The 21,313-nt window shown below is 40.1% G+C and overlaps 1 protein-coding gene across 1 annotated transcript in view; it reads left to right on the forward strand.

Annotated features, from left to right (window-relative positions):
- Window positions 1–1,994: 1,994 nt before the first annotated feature.
- The window catches only part of opcml (opioid binding protein/cell adhesion molecule-like), a 288,782-nt gene continuing 269,463 nt past the window's right edge, over window positions 1,995–21,313 (forward strand). Inside the window, exon 1 of the mRNA XM_083781862.1 lies at window positions 1,995–2,264. Coding sequence (XP_083637988.1) covers window positions 2,204–2,264 — 61 coding nt within the window. The 5' untranslated portion in view covers window positions 1,995–2,203. The remainder of the gene's footprint in view (window positions 2,265–21,313) is intronic.

Genomic DNA, 21,313 nt, shown 5'->3' on the forward strand with positions numbered 1-21,313 from the left:
TTCTGACCTTGGCCCGGCACATTGTTTTTAGTGAGTGGATGTGTGAGTTTATTGTTCTTTTCTGGTCTAAGTGTTGGCATATGTGACTTATATGCCTTGCTGAGGTGCTACAGTACAGTATGTTCTATGGCAGCTCAAACAAAAATGATTTGTTTGATATCTTTTATATGAACGTCATATAAAAACATAAGTTTGCGGACGTCTCTGACCGCCACGTAACAACGTCACTCTCCATTGGCCAGCAGCGCGGGTGAGCCATCTAGCCTTTCTTATATATATCTATGGCCGGCGTCTGCCCAGCTGCAGCACAGTCTATTCCTTGCTCAAATGTTTTCAAAAACATTTTTGAGAGCAATGTTTAGCTGTAAATGACATTGTGTCTGTTACTCTGTTTACATGGCTGTCATGTTGGAAACAGCAGTAAATCAGCGGGCATAGCAGGTGCTCCGAGGGTTTGATTAGGCATCGGTCTGTTATAGAGCGGAGCGGTCATTAATAATTATCCAGAAATAACAGACCACTGAATTTGGCGATTGACCAATCAGAATCAAGCATTCAACCAAGCTGTGTAATAACAACTATACAATTATATACTGAGTTTTGACCAATTCTTGTTTACTTGAACTTGAAGGCATGCCATCCACTGTTAACCTGGAATGTCACATTGTGCATACTTAAAGATACATTAATATGTCATAGAAACAAAGGCTCAGCAGTTATTCTTATACAGTAGGCAAACAATCTTCTCTTCAATGCAGCACATTCAGAATTCCCCAGAGGGCAGCCTTTTTCAAATTAAATTACCATTCTCATTTTGTGGAGTCTCACAGATGCTCTCTACTGCTAAGACTGAGAATAAAACCTCTTGCTTCCTTTTTATCCGTGGTCGACATTTGATTGCAGTTTTGAGGTCATATGAAAGTCCTGCCAATTACTCGCCTGAGGCCACAGGGTGGTGACAGCTGTCTCATTTAGTGGTGACATAAAATGGTAACATAATGATTTTGATTAATAAGTAAGATTCCTTTGATTACATGACATTATGGCACATATTAATAAGCTGATCTATTGTTAGCTTGTCACCCCACAGCATTCGAGATGATGAGACCAATTATACTATGATATAATGTTGTAGTCAGACTAGATTGCAGGAGGGTGGTGGTGTGATTGTGTGAGAAATTATTTGAATAGCGTATTATTTCTGAAAGGAAATAAAAAAAGAAAAGACTCCACATACTGAGTGAGGACCGGTACCCATACTGTGTTTTCTGTTGACCTTTTCTGTTCAGGCTTACAGAGGCACAATAGTGAAGGTCAGTACAAAACATTTGGCAAAAGTTTTGAAATGATAAAAAAACATTATTATTCATAATTGTGATAAATAATTGTGATTTACAATATTAACCAAAATAATTGAGACGATAGTCATTAAATTGTAGCCCTGGCTATTACCGTGTTAGGCAATTTGATGGCAAATATTAAGTGCAACGGTAAAGGGCATACTAACCTCTTTACAAAAGACGGGCTTATTCCTGTGTCTACAACGGCAACATTAATCTACCAGAGCTGTCATATCACCATGTGCCTTGAGAAGCGAAAAACAATTAAGAACCCTCATTAATGCACACTGAGGAATTGTAGTACAACACCACATTTCTCACCAAGGGGTGATTTTTAGAAAACTGTCCTGCGGAACACCTTCAGCTCTAATTGAATGACTTCTTGTTTCACCTTTGCTGAATATCAATCCTTCACCAGCTGTTTTAATACTGCTCTGGTTCTGTCACAGAAGCAAAGAAAGAAAAAGCAGGGTGAAGGCTAGAAAAAAAGAAAAGAAAACAGAGCTGGGACTGTTTATGACTGACAGGCAGACACCTCGGCGAATAAGAAATAAGTGGAGGCGGGCTACCACTTGCCTCCTCCCCTGTCTGGCAGAGCGTTGGTCCCTGTGACTCTGAGTATGTGCAAGAGAGGGAGATAGAATTCTGCCGAGAAGCCAGATTGTGTGTGCTGCCACAACTTGCATTGGATTTAAAGCATCTTCACTAATCCTGAAAGTGGGAATGAAAAGCAACTGACATTTTGTGAGACGCAGGGGAGAAGCCAAGACACTTTTTTTCTGGGCAGGTTTCTGAAGCCTTCTGTTGAGAGGTTCAGATACAGAGAGTGAAAGACCGACTTCATCAGTATTGAGTTTGTAAGAATGTATAATTCAGTGTGTTTCTTCATCCTGTCGTGGGTGTTTGCTGTGCTTATGTTCCCAGGTAAGACTACCAATTTTCTCTCTGATCTTTATCTCTCTCAAGCTGTTCCTCTTAAGTTGTGGTTCAGGCAGAGTGAATCAGTGATGCACTGTGGAAACAGAGTTGATGAGAGAGCAGCATATCTCATCTTTCTATTTCCCTCATACGCAAGATTGAGAGGAGCATATTAAATGTATGGATGAGGTTAAACAAACGGGTTGATGAAAGAAGCAGGAGAACATGTAGGCCCTTTCGGGACCCTCGGTTAAGCTTTTCTGAAGTTCGGACACGCTTACCCCAGGGTCCCTGAGTGCTTATTCCACTCTCCATGGGAGACAGATGTACATACCCTCCAATCACGCCGAGCGGCGCTCCGCTTGAGTGTTGGTGAGATGTTTCAAAGATGCATAAAGCGGCTATAGGAGACAACGGAAACGTGGGAGAAATCGCATTAACGATGCCGTTAAGTATTTATTTTATTTTTTTAAGTTTTGGCTGCTCTGAAATTCTCTCTTCCTCACTTCCTTGACTTCCTTATTGACTTCCCATTGTACCGCCTCCCGCACCGAGACTGGCTAGCTGCGCGTCCTAGTTACTGCCTCTGATTGGCCGACCACGTACATGCAGGATGTTTATAATGCTGTTGTGTCGTGGGAGGCGGGACATGGGAAGTGAGGAAGAGAGAATTTCAGAGCAGCCAATACTTAAAGGACCACTTCACCACTTTTCAACCTATCTTCATATAATAGGTCCTCACTAATAATCATGAAAGAATGGCGCTGTGGGCAGTTCAGAAACCGTCTTCCAGTGACATCATCGTTGGGGAATACAAGCTAATAGAAACTGCAGGCTTTCTAGTCCCGAAGAGTTGCAATGCGAAAATGGAAGCCATCGTTCTCACGATAATGAAAACTAAACATCCTTGTAAAAAAAATCTGCCTAATGATGATGTCACTGGAAGACGGTTTCTAAACTGCCCACAGCCCTACTATGAGACACAGACTGAGTAGGAACAAATCGTGCCATTTTATCATGATTATTAGTGAGGACCTATTACATGAAGATAGGTTGAAAAGTGGTGAAGTGGTCCTTTAAAAAAAAGATACAAAATACTTAACGGCATCGGCGGTTAATGCGATTTCTCCCACGTTTCCGTTGTCTCCTATAGCTGCTTTATGCATCTTTGAAACATCTCACCAACACTCAAGCGGAGCGCCGCTCGGCGTGAACGGAGGGTATGTACATCTCTCTCCCATGGAGAGTGGAATAAGCACTCAGGGACCCTGGGGTAAGCGTGTCCGAACTTCAGAAAAGCTTAACCGAGGGTTCCGAAAGGAGCTAGAGAACATGTTTCACTAATGGTATAAATAAGTACTTTTAACGGTGTTATTTCGTTTGCATATCGATCCATGTACATAATATCATTGTTGTCCTCACACCTTTACTCCCAGGCACTTCTCGCATGCACAAACGAAAGAACAAACACACAGACAGAAACACATTGCTTCGGCGTTGATGGATTCAAGCTAAAGACTTTCAAGCTGTTATACAAACAAAAAAACAACTGCTTTAGAGAAGGATAACGCATGGCTTGTTTGTCCAAACCATTGTACTACAGCCATGGCATCGGCTGTGTTTGACAACATGTCAGTGTGGTGCATTATAGGCTTTGGTGCCAAAGAAATCTTGTGTACCTAATTCAATCTTGTTTAGTTTCAGACAAGTGTCTGTCGACAGTGTTGGTTGACAAAAATGTGACAAAAAACAACTGAATCTACCTGTCCAAAGTGATCATGTCACAGGTATGCTTGTTCTCTTACATTGTCATTTTTCTGCTAGAGCAGGCGTTCTGATGTTGCCATTATATATATCAAAGTGTTAACTTTTCCTTAATGTAAACAACCTATGGGGAGGCGTTCAGCTGGTTACCTGACAGCTCGTTTCAAAGACATCCCGACGCTTCAATTGCATAATATAATGCCTCTGTGTCTTCCAGCAACGTGTGTATGACACCTATCAACACACATGTCTCACGAATCACAAACATCCTTAAGTACCCTCGTCTCTACTGGGCCGAGGTGACAAGACAAGACATGCACCCTTAATTAGGTGCAGGTCTCATCAAGAGAGCAGTGAGTTGTAGGAGGTGTTGTCACTACATGGAGACAGGGGGCTTTTTGTATGGCCCTCTGCAGGGTTAGGGATGATTACTCGTGTGTCTCAGTCAAGCTTGTTTTGTACTTGGACACTTGAGCCAAGTGACATTTGTCAAAAGTTTTGTTGACGCTAATTCAGCAAAAAAAAAAAGCCACTCTTGAACAAACATATTGCACTTGCACTTTGTATCTGAATTTGTCCTGGGAAGGGATTTTGCTGAATAAGCATGCTCCTTTTCAATGCTGCCCTGCTTCAGTTTTACACAGTTGCACCTCCTCCACACCTGGCCAGTACTGAGTACAACTGCAGTCCTGTACTGTTGTAGCCTGACATGGACTAATATCACTGCGTACATATTAGTCTCTGGAACTTTGGTGTGGAAGATTTAATTCAAAGGGGTGGTTGCAAACAGATTCCAACGTCACAGATTTTTTTTTGTTGGTAGTAGTAGGCTCTGATTGGTCACCCACGACTCTGGGTTGAGCGAAATGTAATTCAAACTGAGGAGTGCCAGACCAGTCTCCCCAGGGATTTTCTTTTTCCTGTGGCAGATTTGTCTGGTACTGTGCAGAAAAGCTCTTTCTTAAATAAAGCAACATTGGTTGTAGTTGTTGTTGAGGGAGGAAAGTGTGTTTTATCTCCTTCCTTTAGTGTTCCAGCCATTGCAAGAACCTTAGCCTGAGCTAACGTGTTAGGTTTCTGGTCTAGAGGGGGGGGGGGGGTCACGGCTGAGATTTGCGCACGCCCTGATTGGATCTCATCGATCTGTCCGTCACCCCCGGCCCCTCCTCTCCCCCCTAGTGCAGCGCTACGTCACATAATTTGGAGCGACGCCCACCCGGAAGGGTTGACTCCCACTTTTAGACCAGAGCGGCCAATGCGTTCCTCCAGGCTTTAAATTTTTGCACCAACAAAAATGAAAGCCTGGTACCGAGGCTATAAGAACCTTAACTCAGAAGCCTACTTTTCTGACCTTTGGGTTGACTGTGCCCCTTAGTCTCATCCAACAAAGCATGCAGGGGAGGCAGCAGGAGGACTTTCTATACAGATAAACAAATACAGGACTGAAATCTGTGTTGTACAAGCCAAAGCACTCAAAGTCAGGAGATCCATTACATTTGATGTAACTTACTGTGTCTGAAACAGAGAGCAGATCAGAAAGCTGTGAGTTATTATGGATGCATACATTCTAAAAGCTTGTTTTCTCAGTCTGACTGCATGAGTCATAAGCTGGCATCACTGGCAGAATAAGAGTTTCCACACTGTAGCTATATCTTCTATAAAGAAGAAAAAACTAAACAAAACAAGTGACGTTTCGAGCAACAATGCTCTTCTTCATAACATCTGCACTGGACTTCCAAAAAAAGTCCAGCTAATTTGCTGCTGTACTAAAGATCTCTCTGTTTGCTCCTAATACAATATTATAACTGATTTCAAAGTAAACTTTCAAGGGACTGTTCATTGTTTGGAACGAGGGGTACATTTTTTTGTGCTCTGGAAAAAGAAGAAAGCTGGGAGTGAGCCCACTTCAAAATCGTGTGAATTTAGGGGCACCCACTATCACTGCTTAAAGCAAACATTAAAAGTCCATAGACTTGGTCACTTTCATTCATTGCAGAATCACTGTTTTGTTAAAAGTGCTCTAAACAAACACATTTTTTAAGTCTGCTTCGAAGTCAGCAATTGGTTTTCAGTTCACTGCCAGATAATCTGGATTCTGGAATGCCTTTATGTAAAGCTGAGATTGTCTTTCTTTCACTTGCATGCCATTGTGCCATTAATATTAAATATGCTGTGTGCAAACAATGGTTAGCATATTTTAAGAAGAAATTATGACATAGTCATAATGTGTCAGGTGAAACAGGCGCTGTCTCTGTTGTCCCCCTTTTTGTCTTTGTTTCCCCCCATAATATTATTATTTTAGTAACGTGTATTTTTCTGTGACGCAACGTTGTTTGCGTTCATTTCCGCAAGTTTGTGGTTCAATTACTGTTTTTGTTGTGGCTTTTCTGCTGTCCGTTAGTTAGCTCATAACATTAGCAGCTGTTGTCGCTTCGATCTGCGGTTGTAGAGTGGCTGGCTGGCTGCCGTGCGGAAATCAGCCCTTCCACAGTGCATGTGTCATAGCTTAGAGGCAGGCAATCATACTACGTGATTGGCTGGAGGCGTTTCTGGTGGCGTTTCAGAGTATGGGTCAGACTCCCATAGCTCAGGAAGTCATGCCCCATCATTTGAGAATCCATGATGCATCCTCATTCACACAGCCTTCAGAGATAACTTTACCATACCAGTATGTCCTCATAACTTTATGATGCCAATAAAATACCCTAGCATGAGTTGTTATATCTAAAATCTAACAATGACTGCAAACAAAAGGCAGCAATTGGCAGCAAATTGTCCATGATAAAAGGGACACAATTGGAAAGTACTGGGAACGTATTTCTGATGCATGACTCAAAATGTGGCCAAGGTTTATGCCTGATCAAAGCCCTGTTGACTTCCACCATAAAAGTAAAGTAATATAGTAGTAGTAAATATTTTAAAACATAATTGTGAAAAATAGATAATTATTACTTGGTTGTACTTCTGTGACCTGTACTGCCAGTGTGCACACGTGCTGATCATCAAGCTGTTTGCAATATTTGCTGCACGCACGCACGTGAATCCACGCATGTGAATCCACGCACGTGAATCCACAAATGATTATTAATTGACATGGAAACAAATGTAACGATGTTAGTTCACGGGCACAGGAGGGTACGTATAGCAACTTCTCCTCCACCTAAATATTTAGCAAGTTGTTTGGCTTTCATTTGCTCTTTGTTATGCCAGCGATTGTCAGGCCACTCATGGTCAGTTTATATATTTGGCCCAGGCTTCAAAATATGATTATGCAGAATTTATACCTAAAGTTTGTGATTTGATTCTAAGTAACAGTTGGTACTTGTTCATCTTTGAAAGCTTGGTCCATGTACAAATCAAAAACACAGTATACTTTTTGGGATGCTAGTGCACACTAGGGCATTAAGCAACTAGTCGACTAGTAAATCCACGATTTTGTAGGCCTCAAGATCAGGTAGATTATAGTTATAGTCACCAATGTATATTTATTTCCAAAAACCAAGAATATCTATCAAGAAGTCCTTAATTGCTTATCCAGCAACATGAGACATCATTATGGTGGAGCAGCCAAATTGGTAGTCATCAAGCTCTTCCCACAATGGGAAAACGTGGGAGGCAGAGAGAGAGCGAGAGACTACTACACTATATTTTTTTAATTTGATAGGATCCAAACACGAAGGAACAGCCAGTGGGTGTGTGAATTGTGGTAACCATGGCAAACGTGTGTGTGTGTGTGCGTGTGTGTGTGTGTGTGTGTGTGCGTGTTATGGACCTTCGTCTAGGGTGAAGGGACATGACACAATTTGAGAGGAGACAGGGTGAAAAGAACTTCAATTTATTTGTAGCAGCCCTTTTCTTTCAGTGGCAGAGACAATTCATACAATTCTGGTTCACATTCTCCCATAAGTTAGCTTCAGAGTGCAGGTGCTATTCTAACAAAACGAATCTAACTAGAAAACAAAAGTTTACCCCTACCTAAGGCCCTAACAGAGTTTAAACAAAAGACAATTCTAAATCCCTAACTACCCTAACTAACCAAAATTACAATAAAGTACCAAAAGAAAAAGACCTGGCACTCCTACATGGTGGAGGTAGGAACCGGGCTTTTAAAACAAGGATAAATAGTTGGTTTACAGACTCATAAATAAATTAAAGATTACTTCAAACGAAAACTGGACTAAACAAAACAAATCATAACTTACGGCAATGAACCAGAAACAATAACAAACTAAATCAAAAGGCAGGCACAAGAGAGGACAAGAGGGATCGATTCTCTGCTGCTGAAGCGCTGTCGTCCCCTAGTGAAGTCAAGTTCAACTGAGCTTTTATAGAGCAACAGGAAGAGTGCCCAGCCAACAGGAAACTGGTGTTGTCGGGGAGAACCAATAAGTAAGAGAGGGGCAGGTCCAATCAGAGACCTGTCACTCACAGCCATGTCTGTATGCATTCCCTTGAGTACTGTAGCCAACAGTCTCATGTTCTCAGCACCTCATTCACAAACAGAAGAAACACAACTTGTCACATGCCATAAAACACAATACATTTCCCAAACTTATAATTATTATCCTAATTTAATAGTCACCATAAATAATAATTATACTTAAACAAATAACAAATAATCAAAAGGACCGTGGTCCGTAACAGTGCGCGTGTGCATTTGTGAATCTTACAAATGTTAATACATGTAAGTGTATTTAGATTATTAGTAATGCATGACAGCAAAAATGAGAGAGACATCCCAGAACTGGGATGGATATATATATATATATATATATATATACACACACACACACACACACACACACACACACACACACACACACACACACACACACACACACACACACACACACACACACATTTTATTGATATGGGTGACTGCACTATTGAGTCATTTTCTATTTAATTAAAGGGCCACAAGTACATTATTTTGTTCCCAAGCTGAATCAAAGTTATATATGAATAAGATAACATTTTAGTTGTGAACAATAATGGTTGCTGAACTGTTAGGCCAGTGAATCTCACAGAATTATAGACAAACAGATTAACATAATCTTGATTCATGTGCCTGTATATTATAGTTACAGTATACACTCACTAACATAAGGGAACATATACACAAAAGTGTAGTAGTTGGGTCATGGATTTTGTTTTTGTTATGTGTTATCTAGGGAAATATGTATTTGTGGAAGAGAAGGAGGAATTTGTTCAGTTATATTAGGACCATACTGTTCTATGTTTGGTTGCATTTCATCCAAACGCTTCCAAATGTACCTGAATAAAATCAAAACAAAAATGATATACAGTACAGTATGTTAACGTCATTAGATCAGACAGTTATTTTGTTTATGTTTAATGTATCTAATCTTCATACTGTTATGTCAAATTTGGTAGGTAGAATTCGTGAGCCTCATAAAAATAACACAGACACTGTCAAAGTTCAACAATTGCAAAATAAGTAGCCAATCCACATGCTTGTAGATCGATATTTGTCGTACGAGGAAGCATATTGTGTTTAAGTGCTTTTCACAAATCGAACCCAATTCAAGCCACAGTCTTCAAGGGTTTTCGATCCATGAGTACACTCTAAGCTTCAATGCATTGAGCCATTTGTCATAATATGTCTAAAGCCTGGTTCATGCAACGTCACAGGACACTCTGTTCATTGATCCCGAAAATGATTGATTGAATTTATCAGTGAATCATTCAATGATTCACTGATAACTATTAGCATAGGACTGTTAACCCATTAAAACCTGATGCCAATTCCACAGATGCCTTCTAAATCAGTTATCAAACTAAAAGGGGGGATTTGTGTTAAGAATATTCAAAAGTATTCAAGACTTTTCACACTTTCTACATTAAAAAATACAAAATGAAAAAAGAATTGCAGATGTACAAGCTCACAGCGCAACACAATGTGACACTCTGTGAACTTGTATATCTGCTGTTTTTGAGAACTACTGTTGTAAACCACTAGAGTTCTGAATAACTTGTTGCTAGCTACAATTTTAAATGACAGATGCTTTCCCGGATTTAATGGGTTAATACTGTAACTCATTATTAATGTCAGCAAAACGTGTTCTTGAGTAGGACTTTATCATACAGTAGGGGTACAACTACCCCCTTTAAAGGAACCCCCTTTAAAGAGCAACAGTTGGAAATTAGGCATGTAACGATATAACGTTTATCCATATTAATCCCGACAATGTATATCGATTTAAATACAAAATAAATATCGATTTTCAAAAAAGAAATATATATATATATATATTTTTTTTAATTTGTTAGGGAGGGCTAGTGAATTATGGTGTGTGTGATATGAAATGTGAGCTTTAATCATATTCCATCATATTCAAGTGCTTTTGGAGAGAAAAGAGACCGACTCCATGCAGTCACTTTCAGTAGTACGAAGCCTCCAGAGGGGAGCTGTGTGTCTGTGACTGTGCCCAGGTGATGGTCGTTGATGCTCATTAATACATCAAGGAAGGCAATTATGTTTCTGCACTGTAAAATAGGTCTACATCTATCCTAAGATGCCATCAAAGAAAGCTTTTTTTTACATGTTAACTCGAGCTATAGGTTCTAAACAACAAAGCATGTTTACAGTTGTTGCACAGAAATTAAGACATTTTACATGAAAAGTAATGCTACTTTTGCAATGTAGTAATTTGTAATTGTGGAAAAAGCTCGGGGGGGGGGGGGGGGATAAATCATAAAAAAAGATTTTGGCTCATTTGTCTGGAAAATAAAATATCGTGAAAAATCATATTGTGAACCTCATATCGTGATACGTATTGTAACGTGAGTTGAGTGTATCGTTACATGCTTATTGGAAATGCAATACAATGAATGTGTATTTGAGCAATATCGGCATAAAGAAAACGGTTGTGCTATATACTGTACATGCATGCATGAGTCTCATGCTCAAAATTCACATTGTATGATAGATGACAGGAAAGGAGATGAGATGCCATGGAGGTGCACAATCATCTCCCTTGCCTGCAGTAGAATAGAGGCTTGCTCATGGCACGCAGGGGCATTTCAGTCAACTGTTAATTGTGACTAATGTGTTACAAAGTAACGCGTCACTGTTATACAACTGTTACATAACTAGTACTGTAACTATAGTTGCTCTAACCAATTCAATAATGCCCTTACAGTTCATGAAATTTTAATTGGATCAGTACTTTGGGTGAATATATAACTTCAGATGATGAAAGGTTTCTTATGATCCGAGTCATCCGACTTCTACTCTCACATGACTAGCCCTATCTGTGACCTCCTCCTTAACTCGCTGTGTGTGGAGAACCGGATCTGACTGAGGGGATAATCAGCTCCTCATTTCTTACCTTTTTCTCTTATCATATCCAACATGTACAGGTAGTCCCAGACAGCTATCCTGCAGATGTCTGTATTTCCGACCGTCTCAGGAAATGAATATTGATGGGTCGAAACAACTGTCCAACCGGGCAGCCAGAAATGCGACTCCCTGTTTAGCCATCTGCTCCAGTCTAAAGTCACGCAGAACTAAAATGACTGATTTCATGGTTCAGTATGAGGTTATTGACATGATTCCTATATTTATACTCATAACAATCTTTAGAAATATTTTCTTTCACATCAGGATGTATGATCATTAGGCTAGCAATAACCCACCTATCTCCCATTAGACTCTCCACTGTCCCCAGTCAGAGTTATGAATGTAGAAGTATGTGCAGGATGTACAGTAAGTCTAAACATTTTGGAATATTTAATTTAGAAAGAAGAATCCGTTCAACCCATGCTATAGGCTATACTATTATACTTATAGTTAGTGAGCTTAGTGACAAAATGATGAAAGTTGACAGTTGTGGCGGTCTTGTGCAACATAAAATGTATACATCAATACTGAAACAAATAAGCATAATGTTAGCAACGAATAACTAATTACTTTTATAATGCAGTAACTAGTAAAGTAACTGTATTACCTCTTGAGAGCAGAAACTAATAACTATAACTAGTAACTACTTATTTAAAGTTACTTGCCCGACACTTGCCAGGTGGCCCAGTAGTTAGCCATGTTGCCTCACAGCAACACAGTCCTGGGTTTGAACCCCTGTAGGGGGCCTTTCCATGTGGAGTTTGAATGTTCTCACTATGTTTTGCTTTGGTTTCCTCTGGGGGCAAAAAAACAAACCCCAAAAAAAACAAAAACAAAAAGCTTGTTACTGTAGTTACTCCTGCCATTGCCCTTGACTAGTGTACTGACATTACAAATGGAGTTGGTCCCCAGGCAGTGGGTGCTGCACTGTGGCTGCTCCTAAGTGCTTGTGATGGGTCAAATCAAATGCAGAGGACAAATTTCCCCAAGGGGATAATACACATTAAATAATAAATCAAGTACACCTTAACCTCAAGAGTCTCTTAAATGTAAGCCCACGTATTATTTATGCAATTTTAAGTCATTTTGGAAATTGTTGATGCTGTAGTTACAGTAGTTAGTTGTTGTTCTTAGTGTTAAATATGCATTGTGCAAAGACAAAACTAGTGTAAGGTCCGCTAGAATTGATGACGACCATTTTATCTACTTGGATTGGGCTATTTTCTTGGAAGCTTTTAAGCGTTCAATGGACAAAGACAAACATCAATGCAGTGATTCATTCCTTACAATTAGCCATGATAATGCAAAGACAGTCAACATCGACTAACACTCATTATAAGAGAAGTTTATCCATTCATCACCCCTCTCTTTTATAGTAGAGACTGTGTTCCTTGGCATCATTGACAGTTCCCTTGTGAGAATGTATTGAATGTTGGCAGTTAAGCGAGTGCATCGGACTCTTAGAATGAATGACTCGGATGGATTGTCACTGAATCGGAGATGGATGGTGCAAGTAAGAATGAGATCTATTATTTGTGTGTGTGTGTGTGTGTGTGTGTGTGTGTGTGTGTGTGTGTGTGTGTGTGTGTGTGTGTGTGTGTGTGTGTGTGTGTGTGTGTGTGTGTGTGTGTGTGTGTGTGTGTGTGTGTGTGTGTGTGTGTGTGTGTGTGTGTGTGTGTGTGTGTGTGTGTGTGTGTGTGTGTGTGTGTGTGTGTGTGTGTGTGTGTGTGTGTGTGCGCGTGTGCGCGCGCGTGTGCGAGACCGATTCCAGTCAGCAATGAGCTGGGTTCCTTTTGCGAACAGAATCTCTATTTCAACCTTTTCTATTTATGTTAACAATAATAGGTCATTCATTTCAGTCATTTATTAATTTACTTCTGTCCCCTATTACTGAAAAGAACATTATGCTAATATATACTATAACCAATACTATAATCTGTGTGGATTTCTGATGACATGCCGCGAATAAGGACGCCATGTAATGATGAAAGTGATTTTAAAAGGATGATCGATCGATCTGTACTGTGGGTTGCTATTGGCTAAACTAAGCTAAATGCAGTTATAAAGTGATGTGAAGTATTGTATACAAAGTGCAGTTATTAAATTGACTGTTAACAGTAGGCCTGGCCCTACACTGTTAACACTAGATTTAGGTCAGTCACTTTGGAATAGCTTAATTGAACATTTGGAAGCACTTCCATGCCACAATGTTGACCACTCTCCACACACTCTTGTTCCTAGCAAACTGCACAATAATTGAATGCTACATTAACTGCTACAAAATCTACATCCAACTTGGGCTGGCTTCAACTGCGGCACTATAGTGCCAGCTACAGAACAACCAAGTGTTTAACCATTTCCACTCAACTTCTCTCTTGACACGATTTCTGCTTTTAAAAATGAATGATTACTGTCAGCCAGATCTTGACGTCAATAAGCGTTTTGATCAACATATCAACATTGTAACTGCCTGTGTGAACACAGCATTAAAAATCCCACATGGACAACGGGCTGTTGACAGACGGGATACTAATACATTCAGCTTCTGAAAGTTGGAGCAGAGAGTTTCTGCTGGGACGGAAATGCTTTTCCTTATTGTCCAACTTGCTTGTGCCTGGCAGTGTTGACAGTGGCTGTTGTTGTAGCAAAACTGGTGTTCATTTTTCTTTTGTTTCATCACCGCCACCACCTTTCAAAGATATTCTATTTCCAGTGCTATAATTGGGTAATCTGATCTAGTCTTGTGCCAGCGAATTGTGTGCCAACTCTAATTCCACCTAGAAATCACAGTGTGAAGTGTGTACAGTATACGTGATCAGCAAACACATTGTGACATTATATATTGTGCTGTCAACTATCCTTTCCGCTCATTATGTTGGGTACTAAGGGTTAATGAGTAGCATTGCATTCTAATGTGAATCATGGCCAGGCTATTTTCTTGTAAATTGGTGTATGCATAGAATTATCTTTGATGTATTTATTTTACAGTACATGTGAGACTGAAAATGTATATGTGGGAAAGGCAGTCTCTTTCCCGCTGCATTTACACAGTTTTCAGATTACACCCACTCTGACATTTGAGGTCGCGGCGCCCCATGCCATTTGTCAAAATTTCTGTTGGGTTTTTAGAATAATGGGCGGCCTGCCCATTATTGTGCTCTGTGCATAATTATATGCCTTTCCAATGGATAACAGTGTACAAATAGGAAATACAGCGTCGTGCTGTATTTCTAATAATGCAGGACAAAAGCTACCTACACCCACGTGACAGTGTAAGTGCATGACATGCCTTGCATTACACTAACCCAGTGGTTCACAAAGGGAGGTGTACAGGGACACTCAGGGTTCCAAATGGAATTGGTCTGTAATTCTGAGAGCGTACAAAATGAACCAAATGTACCCTCTGTGGGGTGAGTTAGGGGGGGTCCTTGAATTGAAATATTTTGAGAACGACTGCACTAACCCTGCCATCACAAGATCCAAGGCCAGACACTCAGTCAGTCAGTCATGTTGTACAGAAAGATGCTGTGGGGTGCTCAGATTATGAGCAGCATGTCCTCTGTCTCTGCCCTTGGTTTCCTGTCTAGACACTGACCTATCTGAAATAAAGCATAATGCCAATAATGAAAAAATAAAATAAATTCTCAGCCCCCAACATGACTTGTTAATGTTAAAGTGCTGCAAGCGAATGGATGCAAGGCCAATGAACCCCCTTAACACATACACGTGCGTGCGCGCGCACGTACACACACAAACACACACACACACACACACACACACACACACACACAGTCACACACACACACACACACACACACACACACACACACACACACACACACACACACACACACACACACACACACACACACACACACACCACCTCCGGAGAGTGAAGCAGTCCTGGTATTTTAGAGGTCTGTTTTCACAAAAAAACTGCTACAATGCACAATTAGGCTATTTAATGTGTAATTAATAACTAATGAAGCATGCCTTTTCATTTGCTGCCTGAAAAAGTCTTTCTCTATTCTATGCTGATGTGTTTCTTTGTGTGCTGACTGCTGAGAACATGCTACTGACCTTTAGTACACGCTTTCTAACCGGACCGCAAAAGACCATGCAGGCGTGGCCCTTGTGCCTAAACACAGGCAGACGGCTGTCTTCAGTGACAGGCTGACAGGCAGCACTGATAAGAGGCAGGATAGTGTTTATTATAGTTATTTTATTTGCATGGAAAGATAGAGAGATTGATTGATAGATCTCAATTGTATCTCTTGTGTGTGACAGGTGATGCACTTGTGCTTTCGTTTGAAATGTAGGCCTACCCATTCTGCAGACTGTTAATAAAAGTTTCAATCAATCAATCAATCCGATGGTCAGTTACAGTTATAGAATGTTTAATATATAAATAATATGTAAAATAAAGGAATTGTAGGGTACATCATGTCACAGAGCTCATATTTATGTTTACCTCATGTCAGAAGCTTGTGTAATGTCGCGATCTGCCTGCCTGTCAACCTGTGTTTTGGCGCAAGGGCCACGCCTCCATGTTATTTTGTGGCCCGGTTAGAAAGCAGGCCCCTGCATGGGACACACACAATACAGTAGCTCAATTTTTTGAGGTTTGACTTTAAAGCTGATATAGACAAGTTTCCAGTGTTTGTACACATAATTCAAATAGCTCCACCCCCCCTCCCCCTGTCATTATATTGGCCGAGTCAGGTCACTTCAGGCTATGGGATTGTTGTTGCTGCTGGGAGGGACGCTATGGATATTGCGCTCGTATGGCTAAATATGACATTAAAAAAAAATGAATTTCTTAGTTACAACAATGACATTGAGTTGACATGTTTTTTTAAGGGTAACTGTAGCATAATCGCAATATCACACGACTGACATGACGAGTTCCATAGTCTCAAATGAGGAAGTAGCGGAGGAGGAGACTCACTGGCTCTCAATTCAATTCTCTTTTATTTAATTGTAATCGTGCATATAAAACATATATTGCCCCTCAAATGCCCCAGCCACTACAGCATCGTTCATGTGAACTACTCTGTCCACGGTTATTCATTGCAATGAAGAAAAATCGCTATGATGATCCGCGATGGCTGTCACCGTTGGCGAGCACGGGTTGAATGCATGCTTCAAGCCGGCCGGGCAGACAGTCGCCACGGCGGTGACTGATGACATGATACTATTACTCACTTCCACTTCAACCCACTCTACCTTTAGATACCTCCTTTCTTATACTTCTAATTGGTGTACTAACAAACACTGCTCTAATACTGTACTAATGAACTTCTATTGTACTTCTATTCTCTGCACCTTGTATAAAGGTGATATGACGTCATCCGTTTCTTGGCAACATAGTCTTGAGCTTTCTTCTGCATGGTGAGGGATTGTGGTCCCCAGGTCCAAAGCGTTCAAACATGTATCCGAGTTGGTCAGATCTGGATTCTGGGTAGTTCAAAACTAACAAGATTTGGATCACTTTGATTATGCGATCTGTGATCATAGAATTATCTCAGAAATATAAGTTCCATTAATTAAATCGCACCCAAAATCCCTGGTATGATTGTGTTAAAAGCTGAGCTATTATTACTGAGCTAACAGTTGGTGGCAGGCGCCTCCAGATGCTGCGAGTCGAGTGAATATAGAGAAATAACACCATCAATCACTGACCTTTTTGCCCAGTATGGAAACGTATTGGGATCTAGTGTGGCACTTGGGCATATCTTCGCATACTTTACTCAAACACTTTCATTACAACATATCCGTTGCTGACCGACAGAAACCTTATATCTCAAAATGTCTTTTTGTTTTTCTGATCTACAAGCTCACAAATCGTTTGGCCGGTTAAAACAACTGTGTTGGAGACGAGCAGCGAAAAGAGAGAGAGAGAGCAAGCTTGTAGCTCCGATATCAAAGTAATACATTTATTGTTAGAAATAGTCAAGTAAAGGTAAGGGTAATAGAAACACCTGCATACAGTATGTACTGTATGCAGCATCAGCTTGGGCAGATGTGAGACTCTCAAAGATCATCAGCATCAGCAAGAGAAGATATTTTAGTTCTCACTGAAATATTGATTGAAATTTAAAAGGGATATCCGTTGCAGATCAACTGTAACAAAAGCAATGGACTGAGCAACCTAAAAATAATCTAATCCCTGTCATATACATTTATATTACATCATTGTCAAGTCATATACCATTATACAACAAGTCATTTCTGCAAAGGGACCCCTCAGTAAAATGGGTGACCTTCTAGCTCTCATGAACAAATTACTGAAAACCATATTTTTCATAAGGCATCCAATTATGTTCAGGATTGCTACTATTAAAGTATATTAGGTTGGAAGTGTAAGACAAGATAGTCAACAGAATTGTAAACGGGGCTCTGCACCAGGAAGGTACGCTTTGGTTAGCTTGTGTGCAGTTATAATATTGACTAATGCATGTAAACTTGCCAAAATAGGGACATTGGTTACTGGTTACACAACCTTCTACAAGAACCACAAATTAACCGCATGCACAAGTCACAGGTACAGTAGCTCCTGCAGCAGTTTATGGTTTGGTCTCTCTGGTGTGCATTGATGGAGCCTCAGATTCAGACCCCCAGCATATCCAATCAGGCAGTGCTGATGCCACTCTAGTTACACAATTGGTGAAAAAAAGCAAAACTAATATTTGTAGATTCCTGTTAATTATTTATTTTGCCTCTGGATGCGAGCTCATTTCAGTGCCTGAAATAATGCTTGGCCATGCCACTTTTTGCTAATTTGCTGGCTTTCTGCTCAATGGCCTGCCCCCTAAGATAGCTGCCTATTATTCATCTGAATTCATTACAAATTGAAAATCTGTCTTGAGAGATTTGGCAGCTAGTGATACAATATAGATTACGACTGGGACATTTGTTGTGGCCCACTGGCCTTCCAGAAAAAGAAAAGAAATTGCATAAAAAGCAAAAAACCGAATTCAGAAATATTAAAACGGAAAAAACAGAATTTGGGAAAAAATAAAACGGAATTGGGAAAATAATAAAACGGATTTCATATGGCTCTAGTTATAATAATAATTTCTTCATTTTTTACATGAATATAACCACATTATAACCATATAAAATGAAATGGGAGTTAAATGCTGCAATTTGTAAAAATGGCAAAATATGACTCTTAAACGTCGCTGAAGTGGGACTCATCAAATGTCCCTGGGACTCATCTAAAAGACCACCCCTGCATCCCAGGACTCATTACATTGAAAACCTATTTACATCACTGGACACCAGAGTCGTTTTTATGTGCAATGGTGTAACTTTGTATTTAGGGTATCTTTCTGGAGGTTGAACCCTTGACAGTCAAACAGGCCAATTAAACTATGATTTAATTGGATGATGAGATGAGCTGATTGTGACAATAGGGTCAATATAATTGGAGGAAATAAATAAATGATAAAACATGTCTGATATGGTATGGATGTGTGGATTATAGGCCTATACATGGATAAATGGTGGCAGTATAATGGCATAATGGTGGTTATCCGACATCTCAGAAATATGGGAAGTTTTTGTTACATTACAGATACCAATTTGTCATTTTGTAAACAAAAGGGCAGAGCCATTGGCTGTCCTTTAGGTAAAAGGAGGGGGAGGGATTAGGACAAGTGGGTCATTTTAACAAATACTGTACATTTCTTTGAAAAAATTATACCTCCTTTATAACAATAATCACGGCACTCCATCTTTAAGAATGGAAATGACCACTGTGAGAAATGTAGAAGAGAATTCGATTATAGACTCAATATAGCAGACTTTCGTGGCGAGAAATTGGTGTCCAAGGAAATAGTTGAAGTCCTCCTGGCACAACAGTACTTGCGCGCTCTGCTTGTGCACTAGTAGGCCATTTATGGCCTACTTGTGTGCACGCAAGAAATCCAGCTCTTCAGGAGAGGAAAGGATCAGAAAGTGGACAGCAGCAACAGTGCTAACAATAGAAATAAGGAAGAAACACTGAAGGGTTTCAGCGAGAGCACAGAATCCCAGCGGTGATCAGCTGAACATCTGCAGGACTTGACATTGTGCTAGAGGTCAACAGAGACATTCCTCCTGAAGTGAGCCTGGGTTAACTGTGCCAACTACAGGGGGAATGGAATCTTTGAGAAATATAAAAGGCTGGAGCACTGACGCCATTGGAGACCTTAAAAGGATCCCTTGCTAATAAGACAAATATGCCTTAAAACATTATACTTGCCCTCTACAACTAAAATAAAAAATCACACCCGTGTGAAGTGAGGGGCGCTAATATATTAAAGTCTAACTCATGTTGATTAGGTGATGTAATGGTGATGTAAAACAAACGGTGCAAACACAAACATTAAATGCCAACAATAAAGAGACAATATAATGTAAATGACACATTATGACGTAAATATTCCCTTCATTGTCAATGCGTTTACAAAACAAACATTGAACTGTGTATAGGAGGAGCTAGCGACCCTCAAAAAATAAAAACACCTTAAATATTTTATTTCTTCCATAAATAGAGAATCTTTCACTCAATAGGAACTGCTCCTGTCGCAAGTTGATGATGTCATAATTGTCATACAGTATATCCATATCTGGTCTAGCCCTATGTAATGTATGAAGCATAAAAAAATTACTTAATACTTTCTAAAGATATATAATATTTTAAATACTTTTTATTAGCATGTGCATTCCATACATTCCATAGGGCCATAGGCACATGGACATATGACAACTTGCGACAGGAGAAGTTCATATTGAATAAAATATTCTCTATTCATTTTGTGTGTGTGTGAGTGAGTGTGCGAGACTGATTCCAGTCAGCAATGAGCTGGGTTCCTTTTGCGAACAGCATCTCTGTTTCAACCATTTCTACTTATGTTAACAATAATAAGGGGGGGGGGGGTCTGGTATTCATAGTATTCTCATGATGTAATTTACCCTATATGGCACTATGCCAAACTTGAATACTATAAATATGGGAAATTGACATGTACTCTTCTAATGTATAATTTGTATGATTGTATTTATGTTTAAAGAATGCATTTAAATTAAATACAGGGGTTGAAATAAAGTCTTTATGAAACGGTGTATGCGAGACTTGTGCAGTCTTTTGTTTGATCATACATCAGAGCTGCTCTGTGACCATCAGCCGTCTGTCTACAATTTATTATTGATGAAACAACAATTTTGTCGAGCCACCCTTTACATCATGGAGACAGCTCCCATCTTCAGCAGACAGACAGACCCTGAGCTGAATGTGAAACATGCTTGCTCCCATACTTTACACACCAACAAGATCATTGAGGGTTTCACAGCAGACAAGTATAAGAATCTGCACTAATTTGATTAAAATATGTTGACCCCGCTGAATATTGTTGTTACAGCAGATTATGTTATCGCAAATTCGCAATGAGAAGTCCTTGAGATCACACATATTTGTACTTGTGAAACTGTTTGGGCGTGCATTCCTAGGATATGATACTGCATAATATATTATGCAACGTGATGCTCAGGGAGGAGGAAACGGCACAATCCCAATTTTCGCCCGTCAGCTCTTCCTGTTTTCTCTTTTTAGTTGTCACATGCAATTTGGTGTTATGTTTAATAGCCTTTAGCTGCTCAGGCAGCGCAGCGTCCTCACAGTGTCACTGCCTTGGTATGGCTCAGACTTCTCCTGGCGATGGTGAGGTCACAGTAGTGGTTCAAGAGAAACATATCTTCCATTGGGCAAAGTCAGAAGGGATGACCTACTAGGTTCTGTCGCTTGGTCAAAGAGACTAGGGATGTTTGCATGTGGTAGGACATACTTGTGTGGTCTCATTTCTAAAATGTTGGGGATGTGATGGACTGTAAAATGGGAGTGAAAATGGAGGACGGTGTTGGCTTGTATCAACGCATCATTTAC

This window comes from Protomyctophum parallelum, assembly GCF_964188405.1.
Source record: "Protomyctophum parallelum genome assembly, chromosome: 1".
Taxonomy (NCBI): domain Eukaryota; kingdom Metazoa; phylum Chordata; class Actinopteri; order Myctophiformes; family Myctophidae; genus Protomyctophum; species Protomyctophum parallelum.